The sequence below is a fragment of the Mirounga angustirostris genome, unplaced genomic scaffold (genome assembly GCF_029215605.1).
Source record: "Mirounga angustirostris isolate CCGP_5_RB_7025 unplaced genomic scaffold, mMirAng1.0.hap1 SCAF_17, whole genome shotgun sequence".
Classification (NCBI taxonomy): Eukaryota; Metazoa; Chordata; class Mammalia; order Carnivora; family Phocidae; genus Mirounga; species Mirounga angustirostris.
The window spans coordinates 25,305,688-25,325,947 of NW_026991725.1; the positions used below are offsets into that span (position 1 = coordinate 25,305,688).

Genomic DNA, 20,260 nt, shown 5'->3' on the forward strand with positions numbered 1-20,260 from the left:
TCCCCACTCCCACTCAATGCACTAACCCAGACTCGGGGCGGGCAGGCACCAGAATGGGGGTGCCTAGACAAATGGCACTTAGTTGGGGCCCCAGGGGAGGGGGCGGTTGGTGCTCCTCCTTTTTTCTTTGAAGCTCTTTAGGCCAGCCGCCCCTCTGCCCCTAGGACCCCTTTCCCCTCTTCTTTTCTCTAATTCAGGGACTTTGGCTTGAGCCACCTCCCACCCTCCTGGTGAGGAGTGCTCTGTTGGTCTGCACTTGGGTGAGCTGCCCTCCTCCTCTTCCTTTTGGCTATTGCCCACTGCCCACTCCACAGGGGAGAGAGGGAGGGAGGAGGTAGCCCTCCCATGGGTGGGGGGAGGAGGGTGGGGCGGGACAGAGCAGACCAGAGGGCCCTGGGCTCAGGGCTGCATGTCGGCAGGGATGGATGGGTGGACCTAGATGCCCCCGGAAGCCATGGGGAATGGGGCAGGGGCAGGGGGAGGGGTGCCAGGGCTTCCTGCGCTTTGCACTATTGGGGCAAAAATGTCTTAAGCTGTGGGGAACCTGCCATCCCACCCTGACCCTCAGCCTGCCACAGCCCCCTACACACACATACACACACACGCACACACGTGCGCACACACACACGGGAAGGCAACGCTATGCCGCCCAACAGGGCACGTCCTTCCCCCACCGTGCAGGTGTTCTGACGGGGGCGGAGGGCCTGGAAGAACATCTGCGGTCACCTGTGCATGTGCCTGCCCGGCCCTCCTTGGGCTCGTGGGCTGCCCCTGCTGTCTTTGTCTGTCTCTCTCCTCTCTCTCTCCTGGGGTACTGATTCCTGTATTACTCCAGTCCCATGGGTAAGCCCTCTTGTACCCTCCTCTGGGGGTGCACCACCCCTGGGGGCCCAGTGGAATTCCTGACCTGTCTGCTGTCTCCCCCATCCTTCCATCCCCACCTCAACTCCCCCCCACCCCCAATCCCCATTCTCAGCCATGGACATGGTGGAGAAAAGGCCTTGAAGGGGCTTGGCCTCTTACAGGCACTTGGGAATCCCTCCCCCGCTCCCCCTTCCCCCAGTCATATGAGCTGTGATCCCCTCCTCCTCCCCCCCATCTCTGACCCCTCCCCCTCACTCTAGGTGATGTGGGGTGTATGTGTGTGTTTCTCTGCGTGAATGTGTGAGCAAGGACACGTGGTGGGGCAGGGGCCAGGGGACTCAGGAGCACCACGCACCTGCTCTAGAGGCAGCTGTCCCAGTCCCTGCTTTGGAAGTGGGGGACAGGGCCCTCTCCTGGGGGCCATTGGTGCTAATGTGGGGGATGGCCTTGACGTGGGTGCTTAGCATGCCTCCCCCAGTATTGGCCCGGGGCACTAGGGCAGGTGGGGCGGGGCAGCAGGTGCAGTATTGGTGGGAGGAGGGACTGCTGGGAATGGGCCAGGCCAGGACAAGGGGGTGCCAGAGCCATGACCACTCCCCCGTGCCCACCACCCCGCCTCTCCATCTCAGTATCCCCCCCCATCACTCAGAACACACATACCTCATCCAGCCTCCTCCCTGCTCAGCCTTGGGGAGGGTGGGGGTGGAGGAGCCCCTACCCCTTCCCCTGGTGGCGGGTCTACAGGGCTGGGAGAGGGCAGGGCGTGTGACACAGACACCGTCCATAAGGGGGACAGTAATTCCTGCCCCAGGAACTCCTGGGTGGGGGGAGGGGGCACTTCCCTGGAGGCGCTACTGAATGTATGAGAAGTTGGTGCTGGGGTGGGGGGAGGGGGGTCGTGGCCAGAAACAGGGAAGGAGGTAGGTCCCCTTTCCCCAGGGAGGGGGGAGGGGGGCCGGTAGGGGTGACTTGGGGGGCTCCTACTCCTGCCCCACGTTGACAATCAGTATGTCTGTTACGTGCGATTTTTCACCCCGTTGTGTTTTGGGTCAGGATTTTAAAGAAAGATATTTTTATGGTAATTGTTGCTCGTCTATTTTACTATATATTTATGTAATAAATATATGATGAAAATAACCCCCTTGGGCACCCCCCTTAGATTTGTGTGCTGTTTCCCTGTATCCTTCCATCTGCTGGCAGAGTACCCACCCCACCAACTGACCAGATGGAGAGGTGTGCCCCAGGCTTGGCAATATTTCCACCCAGCCCCCCAAACGAGCACACACCACAGAAGCCAGCTCAGCTGTGAACTATTGGATTTGAGACAGGAATAGAACAAATCGGGGGGCTAGAGAATAAGGTGGAGGGAGGGAAGAGTGATTTAAATAGGGGAGGCCGGGAGGGTCAGTGATGGGGGGAGGGAGGCAGTTATTTACAAGAAGGCTCGGGGGGCCAGAGGCTCATCTTGGAATATTTTATAACAATATAAATAAGATTCTGGTTTGCTTTTCCTTTTCGTCTCGTAAAGGAGAGAGAAGTGCAGAGTTCGATTCTGTACAAGGGGGCAGCGGCAGAAGGCCGGCCGGGCGGGTCACTGGGCGTCCACCCGGAAGGACAGCAGCTTCTCGGAATGCATGTTGTTCAGGGTCCGCAGGTCCGGCAGCTTGAGCAGCAGCTTGGTGAAGCGGGAAGTCTCCGAGGGCCGGTTCTTCAGCACCAGAGCCCGAAGAGCCCGCAGCAGCGTCTCCTGGAGCTGCTCCACCGAAGCGGAATTCTCCATGCCCGAGCGGTCTGTGGGGAAGACGACAGCAGTGAGGCAGGCTCCCCGAGCTCCTCTGAGGAGGAACCGGAGGAGGTCTCCGAGGAGGTCCCCGAGGAGGTCCCCGAGGAGGAGGAGGAGGACGCGGCTGCTGCTGGTGCACCCTCTCCCTGACGCCCCTCAGAGGGCCCACGGGGGGAAGGAGGAGGAGGGGAGCGCAACTCCTCCTCCCCGGCCTCTGCCCCGAGAGCAGGAGGTGGCTGAAAGCTGGGAGCGCAGGCTCAGCGGGGCTGGTCACCTCCCAGCCCACAAGGCCACTCTCCTTCCCTGAACAGGCCGAACGCATCCAGGCTCCCTTGCTTTTTGCTCTGTAGTTCCCTCTGCCCGGGATGCCCTTCCCCCTCTCTGCCTGGCAATATCTTACTTGTCCTGTGAGGCCCCACTCAAGTGTCACCTCTTTCCCCAGCTCCCCCAGGCAGAAATAGTTGTCTGTGCTTCCAAAGCCCTTGGTTCATGCTTCTACTGTGACACTGATCTCACTGTTTTATAATTAGGCGGGCATGAGTCTGTCTCCCCAGCTAGACTGTGTCTGAATCATGTCTGTACCCCCAGTGCCCGGTGCAGGGCCTGGCGTAGAGTAGGTGCTCCATAAAAGGTGTGTTGAATTGAACTGCGTCCGCCTCCTCCCCCGGGGTCAGGCTCAGGCGGGAGCTTGACCTACCTGCAGAGACAAGCACCACCGCGGTGAAGAGGCCCAGCTCCTCCTCGGTAAGCGCCAGGGAGTTGAGCTTCTCGCTGAAGTCAAACATGGCATTGAGCAGGTCCCCCATGCCCATGGCTCCGAGTTCCTGCAGGCTGTAGGTGGTGCGGCTCAGGAACATCACTGTCTGGTCCTTCACGTTGAACAGCGATGCAAAGCGCACCATCAACACCTAAGCGGGGGGTGGGGAGGACAGGGACCGTCATCCTCGGGTGGGGTGGGGGGAGCACTTGCCAAATTGACCCTGAACTTTTCCAGAGGGTTTCAGTGGTGCTGCCTTAGATTTCTCAGGAAAGAGTGGGGGTGGTTTCTGAATGGGCAGTGGGGTGGGGGTGGGGGAGAGAGAGAGGGATGGCCAGCAGGCCTGGATCTGAGTCTTAGCTTTGTCACTCCCCGTGACCTTGGGCAAGGTCACAAAAGTTCACCCAACTGAATTTGCTCATGCCTGGAAGGGGGTAGCAATGTGCCCGAAGGTGTTATTTTAAGGTAATGGGATGTGATTAGACCCCAGCTGAGATGACAGGAGACCCAGCCATCCCAAGGCAGGACGGGGAGGGATTCTGCCCCCTCCTCCGGCAGTCAGAGTCTCCCAGAACAGAGATACCGGGGTTCCAAAGCCTTTCAGAGCCCCTGCCTATCCCAGACACCAAGTCTTTCCACTGGATCCTTCTCAAGGTCAAGAGCAGGGAGCACAAAGGGTCACTCACCTCAAAGGTGCCAGCCTTAAGCAACGTGACCTGGTCATGCTGAGAAAGATCACGGAAGCCAGGGATGTGCTTGGCAAACTCTACCACCTCCCGCACAGCGGGTGTGAAGCTCATGGAGAAATCTTCCCAGATCTCTTGCACGGTTCTTCCACTGCGTCCGTGTGGGTACATGTTCATGGGACACGCCTGGAGAAGGAAGGGGTTTGGGGAAGGGAGTATCAACCAGGCTGGCTCAGATGGGTTCCCCCAGCAGGGCTGGACCCCAGCTTCTGCCTGGGTTAGGGGCTGTGGCCCCAGAGGATGGGTCTTTTAGGTACAGTAGCAATCAGGTGCCAGGTGGAGATCAGGGATTCGCAGGCAGAGCCCTTACTGCAGGGCTGAGCATCCTCCCCGGGCAAGAGGATATTCCTGCATTAGCGTCCAGGCACACCCAGCTGCCTTCTGCTAAACCCAGTCTCCCAGGCCCCCTGCCCATCTCACCCCCCAGTGCCCTCACCAGCAGAACGTTCTTGGAGTTGCCCTGCCGTGGACTGTTGGCAGGGGCTTCACCTTCTGGGGCTGGGTACCCGTGGGTGGGGCAGAGACGGTGCCCATTGCTGTTGGGCTGCTGGCAGCTGTGGTGGGCAGGGCCAGGGGGCCAGGCGGGAGGGTAGGAGGAGGAAGCCTGGCGTAAACCATTCAGGGCCTCATTATGATGCTGGGCAGCCATGCCGTTGTTGTCATTGGGGACAGGAGGGCAGCCCTGACTCTCCCAGCAGTGTGGGGTGGTGGCCGGAGGGCTGCCGGACGCATGGTTGGCATTGAAGTTGCCGGGTGAGGTGCCCAGCTTGTCATGGGCATAGGTGAAGATTTCTCGGTGGGCCCGGGCCACCTGGGATATCACATCCTCCACCGTGGGCTCAGGACTCGGGGACCTGGGAGGCGTCAGCTGTTGTGGGAATTGGGAGAAGCCCACCAAGGGTGAGGGGGCCGGAGCGGGAGGTGGTGAGGGGCCCATGGGGCCTGGGGTCGGGTGCTGGGCGGGCGAGGTTTCCAACGGGCACTGGTTGCTCAGCTGGTTGTTGGCCAGGTTCATGGCGCTCTGCATCTCGGCAAGCATCCGCTGCTTCTCTCGTTTGGGGATGCGCCCAAAGCGCACAGCTGTGGCGGGATGAGAGCAGCGTCAGGAAGTTCTCATACACGCTCACGTGCTTCTCTTCCTTCCTCCCTCCTGAAAGGGCAAGGCCCTCAAGGCTCGGGGTTCCACATCAAAACCAGAACCAAGGCCCTGCCCACAGAGGGGGGGTTTCCAAGTAGGGAAGGAGTGAACAGGAGAGAAGTGTGTTCACCCGAGAGGATGAAAGAGGGGCGTCCCCGACGCAAAGGAGCCTCACGGCGGGACGGGTCTCCGTTGGGACATTTTAAGGGGAGGGATGAACTCAGGAACTCTGGGTGGAGGGGGGGCGTGGGGGGGACGCTTGCGGGGCAACGGTGCCGCCCTACCGTCTCGAGACATGCCCACGGAGAGACACTTCTTGAAGCGACACTGTTGGCAGCGGTTCCGATTGATGCGGACAATGGAGCAATTCTCGTTCTTCAGACACCTTTTGTACTGGATGTTCTGCTGGATGCTCCGACGGAAAAAGCCCTGGAAGGATGGGGGCAGCTAGTGAGCATCTCTGTCCAGGCCAGGCCTGCGCGTCCGCCCTTACCCCCACCCCGCCTCACCTTGCAGCCCTCACAGGCATGCACGCCGTAGTGGAAGCCCGAGGCCACGTCCCCGCACACTTTACACAGGAGCACCATGCCATTCAGCTCTGCGGGAAGAGAGAGGCCGCGGGTGAGCAGGAGGGCCGTCTGAGCAGCCAGAGATGGGCTGGACAGCGGCTGGTGCAACTCTAGGAGAAAGCCCTGAGGCCGGGGAAGGCCCCGCGAATAGAATAACGGTGTCATGGGAACGCCAAGTCCCAACCTAGGCCTGGCCGCCTTTCCCCAGATCAGCTGGAAATTTACGCACTGGTGATGTTGCTGGTGCTCTTGCTGGGGGACACTCGGCTGCTATCTTCCAGGGCCACTTGTAGACCCCCTGGGGGGCTCCCATTATAGAAGGAGGAGGAGGACGATGATGAGGAAGATGAAGAAGGGGAGCCATCATCGCTTAAGCTGGGTGGAATGCTCCCAAAGGAGCGAGCTGGGTCCTGGGTGAGGGAGCCCGTGGGTGACGGTGGGAAGTAGGCAGGGCAGCCTTGAGTCAGGGACTGGAAGCTGCCATTTGAGCTGTCGCTGTAGAGAGACTCAGGGCTGGTGCGGCTTGGGGAGGAGCCGCTGGAGCCAATGTAGGTGATGACACCACCTGGCAGGAGAACACAAGGGAAGGGGGTGTCAGCCGCCAAATATCTTTGGTCCCAGGGCACCACTATGCTCATCGCCCCCCCCCCACCTTCCTCTCCCAAACACTGCTGGATGCTCAGAAGTTAACCATGTGGAACCCTGAATCTTGGGAGTCCCAGGAAGAGCCGCAGTGAGCAACTCCCCAACACGTACCAGACATGACATGGCCAACCAACACCCCAAGACCCTTTGCAGGGCACATTCAGCTTCTGCCTTGGGTGTGAGGTGCCTCCCTAGAGGCAGGACCTCTGCAGGCATCTCACGTATGTAACCCCCCCGCCCACCGGCCCCTGCCCCGGACGCCTTCCCTGGGAATATCGCCTGCTGCTAATGATTGAGTTGTCAGAGGCAGACCTGACAATGGGATGAGCCTTTGAGACCCATTCAGAATGCCCAGTTTCCCCTACCCCCCCCCAAAAAAACAGCTGCCAATGTTAACACCAAGCCCATTCCAGGGATGAGACTATGGAGGGCCAGCTAGCCAACGCTGACGAGAGTAGAGGTCTTAACAAGAGTAAGCCAGTCACATTCCCCCAAAACTGGAAGACATATTCTCCCAAGATACTGAAGGTACTGAACCTGCCCAGGCTGGTTCCCCTGGCCTCCAAGAGGAAGAGTCAGAGCGGATTCTCCCTCCGAGTCCAGGAAAGACTTAGCAGTGCACATTGCGGGAGGTGGACATGAAAAAAAAATTGTCCAGCCTAAGGCTTTGGAAATTCCCTTCTAGATCTCTCAGCCTGGTGACAATGACCTTGGCTCTCCAGCCATTTAGGGACTTCGGCCCTCTGGTTACATTGCCAACCAGGTGGCTGTGTTCCCGTGGTATTAGGAGGAGAAAAGGTGACCTGCCTGCCACACCTTTGCCAGGCACCTAGCTTGGCCTGCCACAGGCGGGGTGGGAGAAGGGAGGATCCTAGGACACGTGTGAGCCGACACAAGCCATGTCACCGTGTATCCAGAGGCACATGTCTTGCTCACCCACTGACACACACAGAGCTGGGCAGGGCAACCTTAAAATAGCTCAAGGTTGGTCAGGGTGAACCCAGTTCCCAGTAAAATAGTTGCACAACAGATCAGCTCCTACAGTTTCAGGGTTCAGGTGGGAGGGGAAATGGGATATTATTTGGTGGTAAATGAACCTGACCTAATTCACCCATCCCCCAAAAGGGAGTAAGACCTTCATCCAAAGATAATCCGAACCTGGAAGTAAGGGGCATGCCCCAAAGAGTCTAGTTCTAGATTTAGATCTATCACAACCAACTTGATTTGTGACCTAGAGGAAATTAACTCCCCTCCCTGGGTCTCAGTTTTCCTTTCTGTAAAGAGAAAAAAAAAAAAAAAGGAAAAAAAGGTGAAATCTTCAGTTACGATTCTGGGATGTAGCTGTTCTGGGGAAGTCCTTCGTGACAAACTGCTGCTTGCTTGGTGGGGGTGGGGAGTTAAGACAGTGTGTTTGCAGGACTAAGGAAAGAGATGCTCCAGGAACAGCAAGAATTTGGAACGCGGCGAAACGGAGTCTAAAGGCAATAAAGTGAAGTAGGTGCAAACAGAATAAAAAGGAAAAGAACGAGGAGAAGGGTGGCTAGATGTGAGGTACCATTGAGGAGTGTAAACATGAGGCCACGAGAGGTCACGGATGGCTCCATCTTACTCTGCTTCGGTGATGGGGAGAAAGGGGGCCCCAGGCAGGCGGACAGGAAAAGGAGGCAGGCGGGGGCGGTGAGTCAGCCCAGCTTCACCCAGATCTTGGCGGGGCGGGGCGGGAGCCGGGCCCTCAGCCGGCCTCACGTCCCCACTCCACGTGTGCCTCCTGCACGTGGCTCCCCAACGAGGAACCCCGGAACTCGGGGCCCCGCCCTCTCCCCTTCCCGTCAATCGGGAGCAGCAGCCCCGCCCCCGTCCCGCCCCTCCCGGGCCTCCGGGTCCTGGGCTGGGCCCCAAACGCCAGCCGGGCCGGGGCAACTGAGGGGAGGAGAGAAGGGAACACGCGTTGCCGGGGCGACCCGGGGGGGCGGAGCTCATTATGTAACGGGGCCGGAAGGCAACGACCAATGGGGTGGCGGCCACGGCTTCTGCTGAATGAAAACAAACGCAGCACGTGGGCCCGACTCCGCAGCCATGTGAGCCCTCCGGGCCTCCCGGTCGCTGTGGGTGTCCTCCCTGGGGCAGGGCACCACTCTGCTGGCGCCTCAAGTGCCGCTCCCTACTGTCACTGAGGATTCCCCAGTGAGATCCGACCCATTCCCCCCAGTCCCTCCCGCCTGGAGCCCCTATCGCCCCAATGCTTCTCGGGTTCCCTTGAGCTTGCAGGAACTAGGGGAGGAGGAGGAGAGGAAGGAGAGGGGTCCTCTTTCCGAGAAAGCCAGGCATGCCACAGCTGCAGCGAGGGGGGAGGGGAGGGTAGGGGCGTTTGGGGCTCTGCTCCAAAGCTCCCAGTCCCTCAAAACTGTGCATCTTACCACACGTACCCGCTCTCCATTACCTCCTGCCCGGGATCCGAGTCTTTCGGGCTAAAAGGAGCTTTGGGACTCTGAGAGGTGGTGGTGGGGCGCCTCCGGGCGCATTCCCAGGACGAACAACTCGCTCTTGAAATCCCAGCCTATGGTCCCCATTATGCTAGCAAATCCCCGGGCCAAGGGAGTCCCCAGTCCCTTACAAAGTTCCTCTTGTTCTAAGGCATATATGGAAGTGAGGAGACAGTGACAAAGAATGATGATAGTAAAGGAACCCCGGTACCTGTGTTATTGTTGGAGTCCAGGGTCGTCATGTCTTCACCGGCTGAGAGCGGTCATTCAAACTGGACCTTGACACAAACTGGAGGTTGCAAATGCCGCTGTCGCCCCCTGGGCAGTGACTGAGGGCGGGGAATGGACCCCGCGGATCACAAGCAGGATCCGAGGCACCCTGCAGCAAGGTCTCAGGGTGGCCGGACTGCCGCCCTGCAGAAGGGTAGGACGCAGAGGCAACGGAGGTCTGCTTTGCATGGGAAGAGCAGAGTGTGGGGGAGGGGGGAAATCAGCCTGCTGTAGTTCTGGCTGGAAGGTAGCAAGGAGGGTCGGGTCTCTGCAGTGCACGGGGTGCCACTGCCTGACGGCTTCACAGCGCTGCAGGGTAGCGAATCTGGAGCTCCCGGTGCAAAAGTCCCAGAGGGAGAGAGGATGCAGTCAGGAAGTAAGTAGGTGATGGGGAGAAAGGGGGCACCCAGGCGCAAAGAAGCGAGACGTGTGCCCTGCTACGTTCCCTCGGCAGCAATATTTCACTCTGCCAATCTCAGCCGCCTTTTGCCCCAGCCTTTTTCCCTGGGACAGAGGGCTCTGCGCAGGCGCCAGCAACCCAGGGTTCCCGGGCCGCACGCGGCACTGGAGCAGGTACCATGTGATCCCAGGGAGCGCCTCGTGCCCCAGTGACACACTTTTCCAGCAGCAGGCACGTTGAGCTCCGTGCGCCTGCGTAACGCTAAGCCTGTCGGGATTTGTAGTCCACTGGCAAAGTGGGCGGACTGCGTTTATCTCCCCCTTTCTGCCTTGCAAAAGCCGTTGCTGGGGCCGGGGAGGAGCTAAGAACCGAATGGGGTGGGGTGCACTGAAAAGTCAGGGTGGCGTGTTTGGAAAGCCTGTATGGCAGAGGCATGTGAATTCCTGGGGAGGGACTGGCCAGCTTGGCTGCTCCCTGGGAGATCAAAGCTAACAGGCTCTTTCTGCAAACCTTGCAAACGTGAGGGCTTCACGTGATTGCAGGACTGACCTCGCCTTGAGGTTCCTGGTGACACAGGGAGAGATGACAAGTAGCGGGGGGGGGGGGGGGGGGGGGGGCAGATATCCCCAGAGTAAGGAACTTAAGCTGAGTTTCTGCTGCAGGGCCAAGTCCTGAGACCAAAAGGAAATGTGACCCCTTTTTCCTTCTAGTCTCCTTAGGGAGAACACCCCTAGGGAAAGGAGTTGTTGCCATGGGGGTGACGTTGTCCCTAGGGACTCCCTGTTTGCTTGTATGACACCACCCCACTCATTTGAGGTGACTTTGGGGTGAGTCATTTCCCTTTGTCTGGGAAATAAAAAAGACCAGGGAGGGGAACTTCATGGTGAAAGTGCTTTGAGGTCGTAAAGTAATGGGGCCAAAGGTGAGGCAGGGGTCTGGGGGCAGAGTGACACCCCATCCCCCCACCACCAATGCTTGAGTGCAGCATATAGATCCCACAGAAGGGAACTCAGAAGGGAACTTGAAGATCACCTTAACCCCTGCCCCCTTTCCTCGGTAAGAAGAAAATGAGGCCTAGAAGAAGTGGGTGGCCCAAGGTCAGACATTCATTCCTAGTTCCCTCCGCCCACCCTAAACAGCAGGGAGATGGGCGGACATGCAAGGGAAACACTGACCAGGGGTTAGAAACAGCCAGCATCTCCCTTCAGAGCAGCAATTATCCCACTGGTGGAAATGGGTCTCTCCTGCTCGAGGACTTGGGACTGTGGGGAGAGATGGGGCCTCTTCTTCAAGCAGCCAAGTGAGCCTGAGCCACCTGCTGCTTCCTGCTAATTCCTCCTTGTCCCAGCGCTTCTAGGGAGGTTTTTGTTTTTGTTTTTGTTTCCCTGCACAAGAAGCCCTTCCCCACTTGTTCACAGACAGCTCCTGGGGCAGCACTGAGAGATGCCTGGAAACATGACAGTCACCAGAGAGGTGGAAAAAAGGAGGAGTGTGGGCACCAAGGAAGGAGGAACCTGGGTGGTGAGGACGCGCGCGAACCAAGAGAGGACAGTGAGGTTGACTGAGAGGAGGTGACTGAGTAGCTGGCTTGACCACTGACCCTCTGACTCCCAGGAGATGTGCTCCCTCAAATGGGCTCCTTAGAATAGTCTGGACTTCAGCTTTATGCCCCCGCCCCCAAGGAAAAGTGGGAGAGAGAAGACAGTGGGCTCTTCCCTGGCCTGTCCTGGGCCTCTGGCCCAGGGCTGGGAAGCTGTAGCCCAGCGAGCCTGGGAGGGCCTGGGAGGGGCTAGGACAAACAAGGAAAGAGGCTTTTCAGGAAAAACTTGGTTCTGACCTCAGCCTTCTCCCCTCCCCCTCCTGCTGGGCTCTGGAGGGAATGCTGGGAGGTGAGCTGCTGTGTCCAGTACTGCATGCTCTCTGTGCTCTTCCTGGCTCTTCTTCATGGCCAGGGCCAGAGCTCAGGTATCTGCCAAGGCTGGATTCAAGATCAGGGCCCTTGGCGTGACCTCTAGTGCCCTACCAGCCCCAGCACCCGCACCAGCACACTCCCCTTAGTTGTCCTGGACCCTCCCTGAGGCCCACAGCTCTGTTCATTGCTCATGATTCTGTCCACCCCCTGTTCTACTTGTTGCTCTTTTTCCCTATAGGGAAAGGGCCAAGGGTCAAGAATCTCTCCCTGAGTTTGCAGCCAGGGAGAGGGAAGAGGAAGCAAAGGCAGGGAGAGCTGAAATTCAGTCAGCCTAACTCTTGGCAAGGAGCTGGGTTGTTTTGCAGTCTGAGTGAGGTATGAAGGCGGAGGCTGGGAGGGAGGAAGCAAAGGGGAGGGGGTTACCTCTGCTCCCTCCTTCCCCTGCAGCACTTCTTATAGGGCACCCCTCCTTTTTTTTTCCCTGACAAAGAAGTAACTTTGGGATCTTTCTTCTACAATTGGAGGGAAGGATATAGAAGAATGAAGAGGCAGGACTCTTTCTTGGCTCCAGAAGCTTCTAGTCTATCCACCCCATTCCTTCTACTACCAGCAGCTACTGGCAGGAGGACAGAGACCTATGGGACCCAGAGCCACCAAAGGGAGGGGGAAAAGGCTGAGTAGTCTGGCCTTTGGGGACCTGGACTGGAATCTAGCTTTGGCCTCTCTTTGACCTCAACCTTGACCTTAAGACAACAGGTGCAATTCAACAGACTCCCACCTCTCCTGACAGCTGGACATTCCAGTTCACTTCTACACACACACACACACACCCCGTTCCTCCGATAGCCAAATTCAGCCCAAGAAGGAACTGGACTCTTAATAAACAGTGCTCAGCTTAGAACCATGTGGAATGGATGCATATCCAAGACCTGGCACAGCAAGGCACAGCCCAGGCTCCATGTTGCACACACTTCTTTCTACTCAGATTCCTCAGAGTCTGAGGACTGACCTCCCTATTGTGGGACAGGGTTGGATCATGTGTGTTTCCACATATGTCTTTAAATTCTCCTGGATTTCTTTGGACAGCACAGTTAAAGCAGGGGAAGGAAAGGGATCAAGAGCTCTAAATTCTAGTCAGAGTATGCATATGATCATAAGAGTGAGAGACTGAGTGTGTGTGTGTGTAAAAGGTATGAGTGTGCACAGATGTGTGTGTTTGATCCAGGATCTAAGCTCCTTGCCAGTGTGTTGTTCTGGGTAACAGGGCAACGCCCTGGGCAAATCCTGCGTGGCCTAAATCTTGGGCTGACTGCTTGACTGACTGACTGACTGACTGACTGACTGACTGAGGGTGGGTCCTTGCTGGAAACCAGGTCAGGCTTCAGTAGGTGCCTTCTCTTCCCCCTCCTTTCTCACCAAGCAAATCATTGCCCAGGGGACTAACCTCCCTGCCCAGGTGATGCAAACCTGGGTCAGAAACCCTGGGGATGCTCCAGAATCAGGGAAGTAGCCCTGTGCCTGGGAGAGATTCATGCCTTGCCCTCCTAGATTCTTCTCCTATTCTCGAAAGGGCCAGCTGGCTTTCCTTCACCCACCCAAAGCGTTGATGTCTTGGGGGAGAATTTCAAGAACATACCACAGGAGGGCCCAAGTCTGAGCTGATTTGTTCTTTTGGAGCTGGAGAAAGAGAGGGTGAAGCATGGTCTAGGGCTGAGTTCCACAGACGTGTTTTTGCCTCAGATTCTATTCCTACCTCACTACTCCTTTCTCCAAGGAAAGGAAATAATACGCATGTATTAAGTACCAACTGTATGCCAGGCTCTGGGCTAAGTGGTTTACATATATTATCTAATTTAATATCCATAACACTATGCTGCAGGTCTCATTCTTCTTCCAGAGATAGGGAACCTGAGACTTTGAGATGTTTGTTAGTTTGCCCGGGATGCGGCAGAGGCTGGGCGGTTTGCCTTGAAGCTCTCCTTGAAGTGAGGCCCTGAAGATTGAGAAGACATCGCATCAAAAAGTGGTGGAGTCAGTGGAGATTTTGGAGGGGCTAAAGCTCCCCCAGCTACCTCTTGGGACTACCACTGTCAACGTCACAGTGAAAACAGGAGTGCTGGGAATCCGACCCCAGGTCTGAGGGTACAGCTGTTTCCACTAGCAAGACTGTCCATCTTGGAGAAAATGATCACTTCGACTGAAACACCAAAACCTCTGAGCGGCCATCTCGTCCTGGTGTTTCCTAAGCAATAATGCTGCTTGGAAGGGTGGCGCGTCAACAAGAAGAGAGAAGCCTAAAGCACCCCTACCCCTGTCCCCACAGGTACCTCACCTTGCCAGGCCCACATTTCCTCTTCCTTATCCTCTCCCCTATCTCCCTCCCACATTCCCCTTGTGCGGTTGTAAAGGGAGCCGGGGGCCAGGAGAGGGTGCAAGAAACACATAGCAAACTCATGTCCACAGAGACCCCTCCAGAGGTGGCAGCAGGCATCTGAACCCTCTTCTCCCCCTCTGACTTTGGGATCCACAGCTGGTGACAAGGGGAGGGGGCAGGTAGGTCAGGGCCCTTTAAAGCACCATGGTGCTTCCTTGAGGAGATGTATTAACGGAGTGGTTCCTATGACTTCACATGGTGACAGATGGTAGCTAGGCTTATTGTGGTGAGCGTTTTGTAAGGTATGTAAATGTTGAATCACTATGTTGTAAAAAATAATAATAATAAATAAAATAAAAATGTTTAATTAAAAAAATGAAAAAGAACGGATTCGTTCAATGAGAGTAGGGAGGGCCCCTAAAGTTATGTATGAAGCCCTAAGGAAACAACATCTTACCTCCCCCATGTATCTGCTTGAGCAATGTGCACCTCTAAGTACAGCCCTTCTAAAGCCATCCACCATCCTAGGCCAACGCTTCTTCAGCAGATGCTTTGGGGAACCAGAAAGAGGTCCCCCTTTTAGAGGCCAGGATCCCACTCACATCACAGGATCCAGGAGGTACATGGACTGTCCTTAGCAGTGGAAGACTAAGTCTCAGATCACCCTCTTTCTGGCATGGGGTTCCTCCCCCCGGGTTGGGGGGTGCTGGCATCCAGCACATGCTATGCCAAGGCCATCCTGTCCAACCTTTGCTATGCTGCTGCTGGAGCCTACTGGTGGTTTTGTCTTCTAGGCCTGGCAAAGGCCCGTTGTCTGTCCTTGAGCCTCTGTAGGACTGAGATGCAGGGGAGTGTGTGTGGGGAGTGAAGGGGTACCTGCGGTGCCTGCCTCTGTTTCCACCTCTTACCACAAGCTCTAGGTCGAACCCTCTCCTTATCCCCATTCCTTGGGCCTCTGCAGATCTCCTCGTAGTTGCCTGGGGGAGGCCAGAGGCTCATGACAGTCCTCGTGAGCAGGACGGACCTCGGAGGAACCATGGCCTGGGCAGACATCAGGGGCCCTGTGTGTCGCTTCTGGGAGGCTTACATAAACACTGGCTGGGATGGGGAGGGAAAGGAGGGGTGCAATGGGCTGCCCAGGAAAAAAAGCATCCCCCGCCCCTCCAAGCTCAGCCTGCATGGAAAGAAGGAAAGAAGCTCATTTTTCCCTCCTCCCATCCCTCTCCCCTGGTCTGCAGCTGTGAGTTGGGCCGGAAACACTGCAGTATCTTGGGGGAGGGGGGGCAGGAGAAGGAGAGAGAAAGACAGGATGCGACTTTGACTTCGCAAATTTGGGATCCCCCCCTTCTTCTAAATTGGGGGGTAAAGGGGGGAGAAGCAATTTGCCAAAGAGATTTTCAATGCCACAGGAAGGAGCTTTGGCTCATTAGAATGCACAGTTTGCACCCTGAAAAAAAAAAATCTGTGCTGGTTGCAAAAATGCAGACGTGTGTAGGGGCCCAGCAGAGATTAAAAAAAAAAAAAAGCGCTAGCTCTGCAATGCAGGATCTGGGAAGTTTTGGTGCGATGAGGAAATGTGGGTCGTGCTCGTTTCTTTTGCTTGTTCCTGCTAACCTACTGTCCGCCTGACTCCAGCACGGTCTCACATCCCAGCAAGTGGCACTGCTGCTCAGAAACGGGGTCAGGGGCGGGGGGTGGGGGGCTGGGGAGGTGGCCTGAGCAGAGGGCTGCAGTGGGGGTCTGGGGTTAGAGTGCTGAGAGACGGACTCCATGGGTCCAGGAGGGCCAGGTGGATGGGAGGGGACACTTCCATGAGGGATGGAGGCTGAGCTTGCCTTTCACACTAGCGTTTGTTCTCCAGCTGGACCGGGGATAGTGTGAAGTTCCTCCAGATCCCCCCACCCCCCCACCCCACCCTCAGCCCCTCCCTATCCCCAACTGGCAGAGGGACTTTCCTTTTCCTGTCCCACAGACCACTGCTGCAAGAAACAACCCTGGCTTCTTGTCCCTGACCCCACAAATCCCTGAACTCTCCTTGTTCTAATCCCGGAATGGGCATTTGCTGCGTCTCTGTGTGGCATCCTCCTTCCTAGAAAGAGGGGGCCAGGCAGCCTGCTTTGGGGAGCCCAGGCTGCAGGGAAACCAAGTCTTGGCTCCGGGCTGACGTTGACACATCAACTCCAGTCCAGGGCTAGGGGCAGCCATCCTGTGCTCTTGGCTTGGGAAGGCCTTTGTTCATATGGGGCCTAGGGCTCTGGGCCTATAAACGCCACTGGGTTGCCTGGGAGGAGACTATGCCCGGGAAAACCATGTTTCTTTCCTGCGTATTTGCTCCCCCAGTGGTTCAGGAGAGACAAAGGAGACAGAAGCAGGATAAAGAGCCTGGGGATAGGGAGAAGGGAGCCTAGTGCCCTTTTGCTCCTTCCCCATCTTTCCTCCTGTTTCTCTGGCCCAGGGAGGCCGGCTGAGCGTGTTTGTGCCGGGCCGTGGCTCACGCGGGCTGCCCGGGGTCACATGGCCTGGGCATGTGCAGCCTGCTCCATTTCTACCACAACAACTCGCTCATAAACAGCCCGGCTGCTGCGGCGGTGGCGGAGACATGTGCAAGCGAGGGGGTGGGGCACGTGGCCCTGCCCGAGCCAAGGGAAGGCTCTCCGCTCCGCACCGCACCGCCTCTCCCCTCCCCACGCTGGCGCTGCCTCGCCACAGGAAATTCCTAGTGCTCCTTTGCTGTTGCTGCAAAACATGTTTTTGGGAAGTGACTTTCAACAAGGATGGAGTCCATGGGCTGTTTTAAATGACATAGAAGAGATTATCAGTCCGTCCCCGACTTCTGCGGCCCTTGCCCTATCTTAGATCCCTATCCACGTTGGGGTGGAGGGCTGAGCAGGGGTCATGTTTCCAATTGTCACCTGTTTCTTCCCCTTAAACTATGTAATATTGGAACCAATCGGGTCCCCATGGCGAGCATTAGGGTAAGGGGCTGTGCTTCCCTAACACCGTGGTTCTCGGGATGCGCTGGTGGCCCCAGGATTAGGAGCGGGGTCAGCATCACCTGGGCACCTGTTAGACAAACTGTCAGGTCCCAGCCCAGGCCTGCTGAATCAGAAACTCTGGCAGTAGAGCCCAGCCCTGCAGGGGATTCAGATGCATGCTGAGGTGAGCATGCTGCTCTGAGGTGTTGTTCCCTAGCAATCAGTCCTGCAGGGTCTAGCCCAAGATCTGGGGAATGCCCCCCTTCCCCTTCTGTGCTTTTTCAGCTAGGTTTAGCCAGAGAGCACAACCAGATTCGGTTTGACTCAGTGTAAAAAGCATTTATCAAGTGACTACTGTGTGCAAGGATTCTGGAAATGAGAGCAGACAAGTAGTGGGAGGATGAGTGACTGAGATCTGAAAAGGGAGAGGAAGGTACTGGGGAAGAATAAAGGAAGTGAAGGCTAGGGTCATAATTATTTATCCTTTCTTCATCTTACCTACTTTTCATCCTGTAACTGAGACTCCTATTAGAACAGTTGATTGTGGGGGCGCCTGGGTGGCTCAGTCGTTAAGCGTCTGCCTTCGGCTCAGGTCGTGATCCCGGGGCCCTGGGATCGAGCCCCACATTGGGCTCTCTGCTCCTTGGGAAGCCTGCTTCTTCCTCTCCCACTCCCCCTCCTTGTGTTCCCTCTCTCGCTGTGTCTCTCACTGTCAAATAAATAAAATCTTAAAAAAAAAAAAAAAAGAACAGTTGATTGTGGGGGTGCCTGAGTGGCTCAGTCGGTTAAGCATCTGCCTTCAGCTCAGGTCATGATCCCAGGGATGGAGCCCTGCACTGGGCTCTCTGTTCAGCGGGCAGCCTGCTTCTCCCTCTCCTCCTGGCTTGTGCTCTCTCTCATTATGTCTGTCTCTCTCTCTCAAAAAAAAAAAAAAAAAATCTTAAAAAACCCCCCAAACCAACCAGTTGATTGTGGCTTAAATTGTTTTGAGGCTGGAGGTAAAAACTGGTCCCTTGTCTATTTTTCCTGACCATGGGAACCCCAAGCTAGTTAGAGCCATAGGTCCCTGACTCCCCATGCATAACTAAGAGAATATGAACACCATGCACATAAGTGCACACATGCACACACCCTCCTTGGGATCTCAGAGACAGGGGTGGGGAGAGCCAAGAAAAGGAATGGGGTCCCAGAGGGTTGGAAGTACCCCAGGCAAAATGACTTTAACAGATAACAAGCAGGAAAAGTCTTTCAATGGGGGAGGGTGGGGACAACTCTGGCCTACTCTAGCTTCCTGAGCCCCAGAAACTGTGACCAGAGGAAGCAGAGGGTCTCTAAGGCAAATCACAAAGGCTCCTGAGAATGAAACCTGAGCCTGGAAAGCAAAGTGACTGGGGGAATGGACATCAGATCAGATGTCCCCCAGATCCCCCCCCAGATCCACAGGCAAACAGGGCAAGGGTAAGGCATGGGGGGGGCGGGCAGAGATGAGACCCATGCTCAGCCCCTCTCCTCTGGCCTTTTCTCTTCCATCACACATAGCCTCTCAGGAGCAAAGATCCCATTACTGTCTCAAGTGTGACCAGTTGATTCCTGGCCTCTCCCTGCTTCATTTTTTTTAAGAAATATGCTTTCTTCTGGTTCTCACAGAGCCCTTTCTCTCACTTCTCTCTGCAAGGGTTCCTCTCTGTGCCTGAAAGGCTCTGGACTCAAGGAGCAGACAGCCCTGCAGGCTCAGCTGCATTGACCTACATCGGCTCTCCCCTAGGCCCTGGGTGTGGGGGCTGAGGTTTCAAGATAGGAACTTGGGAATCTGGCACAGGTCTGCAGATGACGTCAGGGAGAGAGGCTGCAAAAGTGGCACGGAGGGACCACAGGCAGGGGGTACTGCAGGACTGAGTTGTCACTTTGTCATTTGTGGACAATATCAGAAGCTAGTCCAAACCTCAAATACACAAACATTTCTGAGCAGTGACCCCTCGGATGGGAGCCAGAAGTCTCTGTCAGGCCTGGTCTCTAGGCACTAGATTTGGAAGTGGTTTCTGCCTGCTCCCCATTCTTGCTGAACCCACCCCAGTCTGCAGGGACTGGAAAGATTTCCTTGGCTTGATGTGGGCCGGTGAGTTCAGATTTCGACTGATTTATTTCAGGGATATGAAGGCTGAGTAGAGGTGGTCAGATATGCAGAAATCCACTCCCAAGCTTTACTATATAGAGATGCATGTACTTCCTTAGATCTGAGGTTTTGAGAAGGATCCAGAAGAAGCCCTACAACCGAATTACCATTTACAAACCCCTTACCTCAGGACCCTGGCAACTGGGCCTCTCCTTCCAGCTATAGGCTTCTGCAACAGGAAGGCAGGCTCTGAAAGGGGTGTTTTCCCTCTCTCTCACTACGAGCCACAGTATTTAGGATGCCCACTGCCTCCAGATTGTGGATGTTTTGCCCTGGCAAGGAAATGCTATTGTAGGGGGAGGAAATTAGGTGGTGGTGACAGAGAATGATAGATGAGCCTTTTACTTAAGGGAGAGAGAGCGCGCGCGCGCTCATGAGGGGGAGAGCACGCAGGCAGTGCAGGGCTGGATGGCTCTCCTCTCCAAAGGGCTTCCCCTCCGCCAAGCCCCACCCCCAAAGCCCAGGAAGTCCACAGCCTGGCACCCAGCCAGGGTGAGAACATTCCTCAGGACTCTGACAGGCTGGGGGTTGGAGGTGGGGGCGGGATGGTGGTGGTGCTCCCACCCTGAGTTTGGGGAGAGGGGAAGGAAACACGAGGGGGAGGAAATAACCACAGAGAAGAGGGTGAGGGTAAGAGATGGGAGCTAGTTCCCAGCGCCACAGGTCCCTTTTGGACAGAAGGGTTGAGGCTGGATGCCTTCCCAACGGCCATGTGGAGGGTCTGCAGCTTCAGAGCAGATGACCTCCAGGTCACCTCTCTGCTCAGGGTTGTCACTGACGTCTCACACTGCTGGGAGATTCTCTCTTCCTCCCTTACCCTAATGGGGCTGTGGTTGAGCTCGGGAGCCCCGGAGTGGCGAAACTCTGGTACTGCAGCTGGGCTGGGGGAGGAGCCCAACGGGTCTCCCACTGTCTCTCCACCAGGGCCCCTCCCTTTTCCTCCATAAGCCCGGGACTCTGGAAATAGCACCTGGTAATGGGAGCGCTGACAGATGCTGAGTTATAGGAGAGCAAGTGTCCCTGGTCTTTAATGTTCTAGCTTACTCGCTTTTCGGATGTTTCCCTTGAAAATAGGTGCCCTCGGACTCCTCCCATTCCCTTCCACACGTGCCCCTGGAGAGCCGGCTACTTGGTTACAATAAGGGCCCCCTCTTTGGGCCCTAGGACCTGT

At 56.4% G+C, this 20,260-nt stretch overlaps 1 protein-coding gene across 2 annotated transcripts; it reads right to left on the reverse strand.

Moving 5' to 3' along the window:
- Positions 1–2,324: 2,324 nt before the first annotated feature.
- Positions 2,325–9,831, reverse strand: NR1D1 (nuclear receptor subfamily 1 group D member 1). Of its 2 annotated transcripts, none has more exons than XM_045888969.1 (8): positions 9,197–9,831; positions 6,087–6,422; positions 5,798–5,886; positions 5,573–5,717; positions 4,587–5,230; positions 4,091–4,276; positions 3,345–3,555; positions 2,325–2,655 (listed from the first exon to the last, which is right to left on the reverse strand). In XM_045888969.1, the coding sequence occupies exons 1-8, from the start codon at positions 9,225–9,227 to the stop codon at positions 2,456–2,458; spliced, it is 1,842 nt and encodes a 613-aa protein (XP_045744925.1). In that variant the 5' UTR covers positions 9,228–9,831; the 3' UTR covers positions 2,325–2,455. The 2 variants fall into 2 exon arrangements, with proteins under 2 accessions (XP_045744925.1, XP_064438555.1); XM_064582485.1 differs by lacking the exon at positions 9,197–9,831 and adding an exon at positions 8,058–9,170.
- Between the last annotated feature and the right edge of the window lie 10,429 nt (positions 9,832–20,260).